General features: G+C 28.2%; 2 protein-coding genes across 2 annotated transcripts in view; one reads left to right on the top strand and one right to left on the bottom strand.

Moving 5' to 3' along the window:
- LOC106776851 (NADH-ubiquinone oxidoreductase chain 1) overlaps positions 1 to 520 on the top strand; it is a 1,047-nt gene extending 527 nt beyond the window's left edge. The window contains exon 2 of the mRNA XM_014664319.1: positions 7 to 520. Within this exon, the coding sequence (XP_014519805.1) occupies positions 7 to 282 (276 nt within the window). The 3' untranslated portion in view covers positions 283 to 520. The remainder of the gene's footprint in view (positions 1 to 6) is intronic.
- A 644-nt stretch (positions 521 to 1,164) lies between these two features.
- LOC106776850 lies at positions 1,165 to 3,170 on the bottom strand. The gene is given in 4 exon segments (XM_014664318.2): positions 1,165 to 1,499; positions 1,588 to 1,667; positions 1,777 to 1,861; positions 3,167 to 3,170. Coding segments are annotated over 4 exon segments (504 nt in total).
- Positions 3,171 to 14,009: the final 10,839 nt, after the last annotated feature.

Here is a 14,009-nt window from a genome sequence, read left to right as displayed (position 1 = left end):
CGAAAGGGTCCTGATGTAGTGGGATCGTTCGGATTGTTACAACCTCTAGCAGATGGTTTGAAATTGATTCTAAAAGAACCTATTTCACCAAGTAGTGCTAATTTCTCCCTTTTTAGAATGGCTCCAGTGGCTACATTTATGTTAAGTCTGGTCGCTCGGGCCGTTGTACCTTTTGATTATTGTATGGTATTGTCAGATTCGAACATAGGGCTACTTTATTTGTTTGCCATATCTTCGTTAGGTGTTTATGGAATTATTACAGCGGGTTGGTCTAGTAATTAGGGGGTGGTCGTTCGGTCGCCTATGATACTAGGACCAATAGGTCAAAAATGGGTTTGTGCCGCAGGTGTTGAACGATCTACTCTACACAAGTGTGGGCTTACAGGGCTAGGGCTCATAAAGCCTTTCTTTCATTCAAAAAGAGGGCCCTGGTCGGTCACTTTTCCGGGCCGGGATCGATAGATAAGTGGAAGTCATAAAAAAGAGATCTTGATCTTCGCACCTAAGATCCAGAGGAAGGGTAGCTTGTCAAGCTGGGCCCTATAAAAAAAATTTTTTTTTTTCCAGAGGAAGGGTAGCTTGTCAAGCTGGCCTATATAAAATATCTTTTTCATTATTCTAGAATCTTTTATAAATATATTTCTAAAGATTCACTGTCTTTTAACCGGCTGTTCTTCTTTGTCAACGCTACTAAGGACCTATGGGTTAGCCTACCCTATGTATTGTATAGTAGGGTATAGTATAGTAGGCAAGCGAGTTAGCGAAGACGCTTAGGCTAATAGATAAGAGAGCGTCAGTGCGTAGCCTTCATTCTACTACGCTACGCAAAGGTTACGAAGTCACTTAGCTCGATGTTAGGAGAGTTAAGGGGGAAGGTCGTACCTACAAGAACCGTTGTTCGCTGACTTTCTAAGGAAGGTCTAACCCTTAGCTCCCCTACTGAAAAGGGGCACAAAGTCGCTTTGCACCACTGATAGACTACTAAAGATTCAATTCATTCAAAAGGCCCTACTTAGTTTCGCAAGCCTTTGTCATTGTAAGTCAACTAAGTAGGGCCTGAGGCCCCCTGCGAATCCGTAAATCTGAGGAGCATGCCGCAACACAACAAAAGGATGGTCCCCTATGCATTTCTTTCCGGAAGGGAAAAAAAAACAAGTACCCCCATCATGGTGAACCTCTCCTTGTGATCGCGATGAGGTAGATGCCTCCCAGCTGGGGGGCGGATTGAATCGGAGTTTCCTTAGGTAGCCACCGACCTACAGTTATCCTTAAACTTCCGTGCTTGGTGGAGAAGAAGCGAACAAAGGTACGCTCGCTTGCTGTCTTGTTCTCTGCCGCGAACTGGGATCGCTCGCCAGCTAGGTCAGATTGGAGCAAGAATTTTTGAGAACATATTACCCATATTCGGGGACAAGGGGCGGAACGACCTCTCGATCTGCTTACTGCAGCCCAGGAATAAAAACGTCGTCTAGGCGTTCCTTGTTGCTACGATCTCCCCGACGCCTAGGACGTGTCTGGGCCAAGAGCCATAGTTAATTGTTGTTTCCATTTGGTTTGGTTGGTTGNTTTTTTCTTGTTGTTGATACCGACAAGACCAGCCAGATGATGTCTGCGGGTTGGTAGTGAGAGGACTCGTAGTACCTGCATACCCAAAAGAAAAGGAGGCGCTAATTCAATTAAAAAATAATCATTTGATTTATTTTATTTCTTACTCTCCCTTAGCAGCGGCAAAGGAGTCTATCTATCTGCTTAGCTTTGGTAGATTTCCCCCAACGCAATCCATAGAAATCCCACGAATCCCTTGGTGGATAAGTCCGACGACTCAGCAGCAGTGCGAAATGGAGTTTCTCGTTTGGTGGATCTGATTAGGGAGCAATACATACCAAAAGGTGCTTTAGTGATCTTTGATGGTCTGAACAAGGAACTCTGTGTGGGGATCCATCTTGTTGTTATTCGCATTGTTCACCTTGGTCGGAAATCTGGGTGGTTGTTCTACGCTTTCTATTTTAAGCAAGCAGCTTCATCCTTGATGATGGCCTATGGTGGTGATGAATTCGTTCATCCTTACAATGTGGTACCAGTTTTATATATATATATATATATATATATATATATATATATATATATATATATATATATATATTATAATGTAAAAGAAAGAAAATAGAACTAGCTTTTTTTTCTAAACTAAAATTAGTTTATTTGTAAAGTAATTTATAAAAATTGTTTTATGCTTTTATTTAAAACTAAATTTTAATTAATATAAAAATTATGCAAAAGTGTATTTCATCTTCCGTTTTATTTTTTTCTCCTCAATATTCGTAAAAAAAATATCCACAAATGCCTTTAGCAATTTTCAAAATATTTATTCTACTATTAACACAAAGAAAAACATTATATTCTTTAAAAAATCGAATGAATTTTTATTTTTACAACATAAATCTAGCATCACTTCTACTTATGGTTAGACTCAGAAAAGTCAAATTGACGTAGCTTTGCAATTAGTATGTTTAACTTGTTAATTTTAATTTTGAAAAAATGGTTTAACAAATAAATAAATTAAATGTATACTTAATGAATGATAATCAAAAAAATACTAAAAATCAAAAAAATTAGTCTCTTAATTTACTTTTTAATATTTATATTTATTTATATCAGCATCAATTAAGTAAACACTAATTACAAAAAAACAATTAACATCCCTTAAATCCACTCTAAAATTATTTGTTTTTAATATTTATTTTGTAGATGTTAATAAAAATATTTATATAATAAAAATTATAAATATATTTATTCCTTTTTATTTTTTTCTAAATTAATCTAGTGTCATATTATGATAAATGTTAACTTTATATTTTCTTTTAAAAATATATATATATATATATATATATATATATATATATATATATATATATATATATATTAATTATGTAGTGAAGGGTGATAATTAAAGGTCATTTCAGCACCTAATGGATGAAGACAGATTTTGGAGTGGGATACTAATAAAGCTAATAAAATAACCATAATATAGTTTACATGAAGGAATAGGGTATAACTGAAGAGACATACTTGTAGAGGAAATACTCTTCAAGGAGAGTTTCGTGACCCAAAAATGACCTACAAATAGAACTATCAATTTGATCCTGACCCCGAGGCTAGTTCTAACCCATTCTTAAAAAAGCCCTCTCTTAAGAAGCCCCTCAAATGGGGTCAAGTTATAACACTTAACATAAGTGTTTCTTTTTTGAGTAAAAATACAATTTATTGTTGAATATTTAGTTATTTTTTTGTAAAAAAGAAAGTCCATGGATTGACCCTGACCCACAGGACTTTAGGGCTTTTTAGCCCAAAAAACTTTTTTAATAAAAGGTTTTTTTGATCCTGTGGATTTTTTTATCCTAACCTACGTAAACTAGGATCATGACCTATTATAGGAATCTATCTGACAAGTCTACTGATAGGAAAGCTTGTATATGAATAATATGTTTTTAATTATCAATTTCCTTAAAACAAGTAATCCTCTCCACTTTACAATTTATCTTCCCTCTCACTCCATCCAAACCATTAATATATACTTCATTCGTTTTCAAAACTATAAAATAAACTGTAACAGTTTTGTTTATGTTTTGGTGCAATTAGATATTTGTGAGGTGATGAATTCTATATTACGCATATGTTGACGATGGAATATGACTTATTCATCCAACATCTTTTACATTTGAAATAAAAAAAAATCTATTTCCATATAAATAATATAACATTCTATTAACATTAATTCAATCATTTTATAAAATAAAATTTACTTTATAAATTAGTATTATTTTTTATTAATATTAAACTTTTAATATATTTTCTCATATTTTATAAATTAGTATTATTTTTAATTAATATTAGACTTTCAATATATTTCCTCAATGTTAGAATAAATTTTAGTTCATAATTTTAATCCATGTTAAGGATGAAATTTAAACATAATCCATTTTTATTAAAGTAATTTTTTTAAAATAATTTTAGCATAATAATATTATATATATAAACATAAAATATCTCACAAATATGTTATAATTGAATATTCAATAAATAACAAATTCTTTTAAATGGGACATATTCTTTAGATGGGAGAAGTAAACGGATAACTACTTACCCACTCCAACTCATTTTCATCACTATTCTTAAAAAGAATATATTCATCAGGAAAACCAAAATAAATAAAAAAATGGTGAATTCACGATTAATTTAATAAACTAGACATGCATTTAAACAATTTATATCTTCCTTTCAGCTTCATCACTTATAAGATATTTGATTAAATTAATATTTATTTATTGATCCGTTTCTTTCCCAAAATCTAGGTAAAAGTAACTGTGACGTGTATGAAAACTCTATTAATGCAATACAGCTAGTATATATACATTATATAATTGAAAAAAAGATTTTTTTTGAGATATTTAAATTTTTTACATCATTTGATATTATTTTTTTACTTTTTATTTTATTTTTTATAAAAAATACAAAAAATTATATTTTTATAATTATTTTAATTTTATACTTTGTGTTGAATAATGTAAAAATATATCATTATTATATAGAAAAATATTTTTTGATACACTAAAATTTTATATTTATTTCATATTATTTTTACTTATTTTTTATTCTTTTGTTTTTTGAAATATTTTTATATTTTTAAAACTAATACTCTTATGTTTTATATTAAATAAATATAAAAATGTGTCGTGGTATTATTTCACCGTTATATATAATTTGCTTTTGTTTTTTCTGTGTTTTTTTACACAAGTGGGGGAGTGACGACAAGTTTTGAGGTTGGACCATAGAGAATATTAAAAATCCTAAACACGCATTTATTATTCAACAAAAGTTGGCAGTGGCAGAGTGCAATAATGCAGATGCCAAAACAAGATAGCCTTCTTTTTCTCTTTCTCTTTTCTTCTTTGTGACCAAATTTGAGTTTTGCTTTTCATAAAAATGAAGGGCTCTCATCGATTTGGGGCACAGTTTGCGCCAAATGTGTGGCCACAAATAATCTTCACAGGCAAAATTTTCAAGGCTGGTGTAGTGCCACGTCATATTTCTAATTAAAATTCAAATAATATTATATTTTACCAATATTATTATAATTCTCAACTGCATCTTACTATTTTCTATATTTTTAGTTTAGTTATATTTTTTTCTTCAGAAACAAGTACAAGTTTCTTCTATTAAATTTAAATAAATAATTATGATGTTATTGCAATAATAATACATTATAGAAGTAACAGATGGCGTATTTTCAACTAAATTTGACTCATAAATATTCACGAGTTATGCTAAATTTGACTGAAAAAATTATATAGACACAATTTTTGAAAGTAAAATTAAATATAATAAAGAAAAAATATATATTACACAATATTTTTTAAGAGAAAATTGTATTATTTATAATTATCTTAATCGGTTTAAATATTAAAAGTCGATAAATCTTATACTAAAAAATTATCTCATTTCAATATTATATAAACCTTAAACGGAATTCGAATATGAAAATGAAAGTTCCAGATGTTAGTTTTATGAATAAAGAAAAAGCTACGTTAAAAAAAAAGAAAGATCCCTGTAAAATATCAACCAAAATCTCCAATTTAATTAACAAAGTCAATAGATAATGAGAACAAAACCAATATCATAACCTTAATTTTATACTGAAATGCATGCCTTTTTTATTAGGAATATAAAACAATTTTAAGAACCAAGTCATTTAAATTATATTTGCTTTGGTTTGATTTCTTCCGACTTTAGAACCATTATAATATTTTATATCATCTACGTGTTATTCTGACATTAATTTACGTTGATATTTATAATTATTAATATTGATTATAAAGTAATTTTGAATCAATTTCATAATAACACATTAAAATATTATAAAAAAATATGAAATATCGTTATTGTATAGGGTCATTTTTCCTGTTGTCCAGACAATATTAAGGCGTATCTTTTTCTCTCATCCTATTGCACTGCTGCGTTTGCTTCTGCTTCACTTTTAGTGAAAGGACAAACAGTCTCAACTTTTTCTCTTTTACAGCACCCAACTTTATTTCGCATTTCATAAAGTTTTATTATTATTTTTTTTTTCATTTATATGAAAGTTAAAATAGTACTTAGCATTACAGGATGGTACAAATATCTTGTGATTCTACATTTACATGTCAAAAACCACTAGCAACTATTGTTTATCTACTCATTTGTCTTTATTGTATTATTATTACACTATTTTATGTGTAAAAGTTATGTAATACAAGTTCTTTTAACTTGAGTGTAAACGAACCTCAGCCTACTAAAATGATGAACCATAAATAAATAAATAAAGAGTGAATTATCAAACATTAAGTTGACTTTCACATAAGAATATCTTCTACAAATATTTTTCAAATAGTTTTGGATAAACGATTATAAAAAGATTTAGAATACAAAATAACTTTTGAACTTTGAAACAATTTACTTGAAGATATAATATTGATTTACATCATGAAACATTTATATATGATAATCACATTAATTTTTTATATTATCCTTAGAAAAATAATATGGAGTTTGATAATTGTACTAATTAACTAGTTCATTAAATCATTACAAACAATTATAATTAATTGTATTTATAATAAACTCGATACATAATATTTATATGTTCTAATTGTAATGGATAATGATATTTAGACAACATTTTTTTTGACAACATTTGAACATTGATTACGTGTCAATATGTGATTAGTCAAAAATTACTCCACAATAATGTTTATGATTATTATTATTAATTATGGAGTAATTTTTGACCAATCACAAATTGACACGTAATCAATGTTCAAATGTCAAAAAAAATTGTCTAGGTATCATTATCCAATTGTAATATTGATATGTTATAATTGTAGTGAGTTTGTTAAATGTTTATCATTTAGTTTATCATAACTTTGTTATTAATATCTTAAACTTTGATACCTAAACTTGAGATATGCATGAATGTAGTTATTTTCAGCCAATAACATTAATTGATTTTTTGTATAACAAACAACTAATAATGTTGACCTTTTAAGACATTCAACCTGCATCCAACATGTTTGTCATGTTAAAAAAAAAAAAACTATATTCGTATATATTTTTTAGATATATGAATCTAACAAAACCAAATTTTGAGATAAAAACAAAAATACAAATCGTATTATAATTTAGAACTAAAAATATAGTCACTCCTATTAATTCATTATTTTGATCCAATGTAATTCTTATGATTGTTTAAACGACTCAACATTAACGTGATTCTTGTATTGAGATATTGACCAATAAACATAAAAGATTGTCTTTTGAGATTAAATAATAACAAGGTAAAAAGAATAGGTGTTTGTATTAACAAATATCAACTCAACATCTCTAAACCACATTAACGTTAATTAGCAAGTGAGACATTTAAAAAATATAGGAACGACATTAAATAAAATAAATAAATAAAAAATATCAAAAATCAATACTATAATTATAAGAAAAATATAATATTAAACCTAAAAGAAACTACAAATATCATATTGTGTGCTCGTGATCTCAACGGTACTAATCAATATATTTGACATAAATAAGGAAAATATTTTTTTTTACAATTTTATTTGACAATTTTTTTATAATCGTCTATGTGATAGTTTGTGATTGATCCATTTCAAATATACAGACCAATAAAATAATGACACATAATCTATTATAAAAAATTATTAAAAAAAATTGTTAATGTACCACAATCCTATAAATAATTTGTTTCAATAGATAATAAAAAAGTTATATATTTCTTTTTTTTTAGTTAAACAAGTCTGCTTTCTCCATTTTTAATCATATTTATTATTATTTTTTTTTACAAAACATAGAATCTTAAAATTTGATTTTGGTATAATTCAATTCAAATTATCATTAGTAATCCTATGTCTTAAACAAAATCTAATATTTAAATATTTTTAGATGAAAATGATCTAACTCAGTTTTATTCCAATTTCATAAAGCCCACAACTCTTTATGAAATTTCTAACACACTTTTATTATTTGAGGTACATCATCCAACTTTATAACAAACAATAGTGGTGAAATAACTTTTGTATGACCTTAAAGCTTAAATTTACAAATCAATCTATGGAAGATGAAAAATAATTTTTTAAATTTAGAAATCAATCTATGGAAGATGAAAAATAATTTTGATTTGAATTATATCAAAGACAATGATATTTTAACAACTATTTTTTAACAACTTTTTACAACATGACACATGTTACAATTCTATTAGTCTGTTTGAATTTATTCTAAAAAAATATTTAAAACGAACTTATCATAAACTACCACACATTGTCAAAGAATTATCAAAAAAGAATTGATAAAGACACTTCGTATTTTGATCACATGGAAAGTAAAAACCAGAAAAGTGTGTGTCACGTGAGGTGGAATCTTTAGCTGCAGTCTCGTCGCCTTGTCATCCAAATCTTACCAACAAAACCCTATCTTTCCTACTAGGATCTGATTCCTCTCTCTCTTTCTTATGTCTATAATTCGTCAACACTACCTTGGATCATATAAAACTGCCTCATCATAATGATTTAGACCTAAAAATCACTCAATCATATTAAATCACAGACCTTTTATGTCCAGTGTATAATTTTCAGTTTTCAAATTATTCGTGCACATTTGACTGTTGTGTGATAATTGAGAATGAGGAGAAAAAAAAATGCAAATATAGATCTATAATACCATAATACATTTTTATATTTATTTGGAATATAGTATAAAGATAAAATAATTATAAAATTATAATTTTTATATCCTTTTTAGAAAAAAGAATAAAAAATAAAAAAATAATATCAAATGAATATAAAAATTTTATGTGTATAAAAAATTATTATTTTTTATTATTATCTGTTTCAGATTAAAATAAATTTTTTTGATATAAAATAGTTTTAGTGGTTATTGTTTATGGACCAAAAATCAAACACACATTCAATATACAACAATTACTCTACTGGTAGTTTGGTTTAAAAAAAACAGAGAAAAGTCGGACTTTTTCTGGATTATTTGGAAAACATGAAAATAAAATTTAAAATTTTCTCCCACTTATTTAGTTGTATGGAATGTGAAATAAAAGGAAAAAATGGCATCAAATAAATAAATATAAGTATCCTAAATATAAAAAAAAAGTCATATGAAGAGATTATTTTTTAGGTAAAGGTATTAACTGGGATTTCAAAAAGAAAGAAAAAAATTAAAAGATTTAAAATAATGTAATGATTTTTTAAATAACTATTTTACAAGGCTTTCTTATTAGAATTTTTTAAATTTAAAGGGTTTATGAAATATAAAATAACCATATTAAAAGTCTTTCATGGGATTGAAATCATTTTATGCATTTAAAGAAATCATAAGTATTTCTTTATCTTTTTACTATTAAATGCATCTTTACTTGTTCTCTTTCACAAAAATTGTGTAAATTTAATTGGAGTTTAGGGTAATTATGTGTGGAAGAATATATCTGTTCAATAATTTACTATCTACATCGAAAATAAATTGAATCAGTTACAATTTTATAAAAGAACGAATTGATTGGTTATAAGTGGATTTTTAAGAAAAAAACATTGATTTAATGAATCCGAAGAAAAATATAATTAAATGTTTTACTTAAAACAAATAAGATTATTTTGATATTCCCTTCTTTTAATTAGTGGAATTTCTTCTATTTGTACACATTTGAAGGTGATTTCTCACTTGTTTATGGTCATTTAAATTTATAAGTATATTATGCAAGTATGTGATAAAAAAAAATTTAACATTCACATTTTAATGATAATATAAAATAATCAATTGGATATGGAAAAAAATTAATAACAGTCATACAAAACCTATAAAAATTAAATTAATAAAATAATTCATTAAAATCGGCAATACTATTCATTGAATATTATAAAAAAATGGTCAATCTTTTAATTTTTATTTATTAAATACCATTATAGATTTTTCAAAATATTTTAAAACCAAATTAAATACAATTCTTAAAAAAAATCATCATATCTTCATCTGTTGGAATTTGGAGAAATCGTACACTCAAAGGGGACACAAATTGTCCACCTTCACTATTGAAATCATTAATCCACTCAATCACATAAAGCTATACGTTTACAATGTTTTGTTTTTCTGTCTAAGAATATCGTTAATAATTCGGTCTACAATAATAATGATAGAAATAAACAAAGATTTGAAGACTTTGAAAAAAAGGTTCTTATTAAATGCTAACACAGTTACGTGAAGGAGATCGTGGCTGAAAGCGTTAGTGGTGTGTGTTTATCGCGTGGGCTGGGTGCAGTTCTTGTATGTGGGTGATGCAAGATAGATTTTTAGTGCAGAATTTCTGCGTGGAGAGCTCAACCTTGCAGGCTTTGGCAGCAGCGTTTGCAGGGAGTGCGGTTGGACGGAATTAGTTTCTTTTAAAAGTGGATTTTAAATTTAATTCAACTTTATAAAACTTTATTGTAAAGTGATGTTTGTTTATATATTAAGAAATTAACTTTATCTTTACTCGATTATTTGTGTGTTAGAGTTTCAGTCTAGCACGTTTTGCATTCCTGTTTGTTTGTATGACTGAGGTGTACAGCCAGTGCATTTAATGTTTTAGCTTGTTAGAGTGTGGTTGATTGGAGAGTGTTTGGTAGCTTGTTAGAGTTGCTTATAATATTACTCATCTAAATATTGTTCAAACATGGACATAACTCATATTTGTGGAGATTCTTAATAATATCTTTAATATTTTTTTACCACAATTACATTCTTCTTATATAAAATAAGATATGGTTTTAGCAATATCATTAAAAAAATAATGTTTTCCTAATGGACAAAATTAGTCAAAAACAGTTAAATTTTGTCGATAATATATTTTTTTGACAGATTATTGACGAACATTAATTTATCGATAATTTTGTTATTGGTAATCATTATAGATGGATATAGGTCTTTGAACATTATCCACATCTTATTTCGTCGATAATTATCGGAAAAAAAAAAAAGATCATTGATAATTATCGAAAAAATAGGTGTCGGTAATTATAAAGGAAAATATTGTTAGTAACTATCGAAAGAATAGTCTGTTGGTAATTACCGAAGCAACAAGTTGTCAGTAATTATCGCAAGAATGGGTCGTTGGTAACTATCAAAGGAACATATCGTCGTTAAGTCTGTTGTAAATGACGTGGCAGATTCAAGTGCAATTGTATTGGTTAATTATCCAATTACACAATCAAACCTGTATAATATTTATATTCAAACCACAATGACACAATCACAGTTATGATAAATATGCAACCCACAATAGTCCAATCAGTGATGCAATAAACAATATCCAATTACAAAGTATATGTTGATGTTCAAATTTAACAACTTGTATTTCCAATCAAACTTGTTCATCTAGACCAAGAAATTATATGTTGTGTCCTCCAAGACCTTTCATCAACGAACTGACCAATTCCCTTTCAAAGATGATATGAGTTTGTGTAAAAACCCCTTCAACATGGATAGCTCGTCCCAACTCTTGTGCTAGTAAGAGAATAAAATGTCATATATGGACATAAAATATAAAATACATAAGTTATATGAAACAATTACAAAAGTAATGAAGGTTAAACATGCAAATGGCATGTTCATGAACAACGATTGATCCCTCTATATCCAAGGTCCCACCTTTTTCTGAAGCTCTATTCATATAGGCAGTAACACATTTATTCCAAATTTTGGCAAATTCCAATGTGTCATTAAGGAGTTCCATATGTGCTCGCCAATCCAGTAAAGGCGTTCTCCTGCATTACGTGCATCTTGAAATATCTCTGACAACCTATGAGATGCTTTAATGTGGAAATTTCCGTGAATCATACTTTCACGTTCAGGGCTCCACTACACCTTCATATGTAACAATAAATCATATAAACATCCCAATTGATGTACCATGTTTTGATTTTGAATTAACATACATTAATAAAAAGTGAATTAGTTTGATGGACTTTCACCTTAAAACGTTGCCAGAATGGCTCTCTGTCCTTTGTAAGTATTGCTCTCCATGCAGGTCCCAACTTCAATAATTTTGCTTAATTGACTTTGTAATTGCATGAGAAGAAACTCTTGATGGAAGAAGCCTGAATATAAATAAATGAAAGTTATTTGAAATAAGGCAAACTTAAACAAGTCATTTCATCAAAATTAGTTTAAAAAATTATTAGGTATTACCCTCGACCATAAGGTTCAATCGAGAGTCGATCATGGAGAGCGAGGTCAACACCATCACCAACTTATTAAGACAAAATCGTCTATAAAACTTATATGTCTAAACGCTCTCATGTTTTGAAGTTTAATCAAATAACATTAAATGAGATAAGAATCTGAAAATACCTAAACTTGAATAATAGGGTAGGTAGAAACACAAATACCAAAAACAAGATTCTCAAATCACCCATCAATATAAAAAATCCTTAGAAAAACAAATATGTTAAACAACTATGTTACAAGTCAAAGCATTTAAAGATAGTTATGCTAAACACTTAAGTTATATTATACCCAATGGTATTCATTTGAACTCTCAAGAATCAAAAAGGTGTCAAGACAATGTCTTTGACCAAAACCCTCTAATAGTTGTAAACTTATAAAAAGAAGAAACATACTAAACACTCTTGCTCTAAAAAGGCATTATCCTAAAAAGCGTTTACAGATTAGACAATACCATGAGCTAAACCCTTTATTTCGTCCAACAATGAAGTTCTTACTCAACGAATGGTATATGTAGAAAAAGCTTAAACAATAAACGCTACCTCAACGATAAAATATCTAAAAAACACTTTGTTGTTCTAAATAAGCACTAAATGTCATTAAATGCTTAACGTTTAAAAACAACAAAAGTGATAAGAGATAAGACATATTTGTTGCATGCACAATCTATTCTATTATATGCAGATAACCTACTACATACATCTACTACGTTATTTGATATATATCAAAAGTGGACGTTAGAGACAAAGAGACATTCACAAAATGTTCTCTTTATAAGAAGAAGTGTTTGAAAGAAAGTCACACAATTGGCTTATGCTCAGTAGATTGTGTTTCAGGTCATCTATTAATAAAACATTATCAATAGAAAGGAAGGTGTTTATACATATCTTTCTAATGCTTATTATTTTGCGTTGTAGATTTCCTCCCAATGTGACTATTCCACCCATTTTGCTTTTGAGGTCTTGGAACATAGACCTTTGACCCGTCATATGTCGCAAGCATCCAATGTCCAGGTACCATGATTTGGGTCTCCTTGCAGTCATTAAGAATATTTGCAAGAGAGATGATTTTATTTTTAGGTATCCATAGTCTTATTTATTTTTCTCTTATCGAAGGTTAGTGCATGGTTATAGATTTTCTCTTTATGAGTTGTGTTGCCATTGAATCCTAAGTCGTGTTTGTCAAATTGATGCTTACAACTTTTGACTAGAAGCCCTAGACATTCATTTCCATTAAATGTTCTATTTAACGCCTTATGAAGGGTGTCATTTCATGTTTAAGTATTTTGATACGTTTAGTGTCTCCAACAATGGTTGTATTTTCCATTAGCTTTTCATTTTTGAAATGAGATTTTCATTTTCCCTTTTACAATATTTAGCTTCCCTTTTAGGCTACTAATTTGTTTCAGTAAATCTTAAACACTATCATCAAACGATTTCCATTGTAGGGTAGTGCTTTCGTTCATAAGTAACTTGTACGGTCTTCCAGATGTAAAGGCTTTGAGAAAACATTCTAGGAATTTCTTCTTATCTCTCAATGTCTTTTTGTCTGTTGTGCAACACTTCTGAATAAAGCTGATTGTTGACATTACCTGCACAAACAGCGAGAGCAAAACATGCAAGTAAATAAGCATTTTTTTTTTGTAAAACATTAAAATTTTTAAACTTTGATGACCATTAAGCACGTTGCATGTTTAA

The sequence above is a fragment of the Vigna radiata genome, chromosome 11 (genome assembly GCF_000741045.1).
Source record: "Vigna radiata var. radiata cultivar VC1973A chromosome 11, Vradiata_ver6, whole genome shotgun sequence".
NCBI classification, from domain to species: domain Eukaryota; kingdom Viridiplantae; phylum Streptophyta; class Magnoliopsida; order Fabales; family Fabaceae; genus Vigna; species Vigna radiata.
Note: the sequence above shows the minus strand (reverse complement) of the source record. Positions and strands in the feature narration are given on the sequence as shown.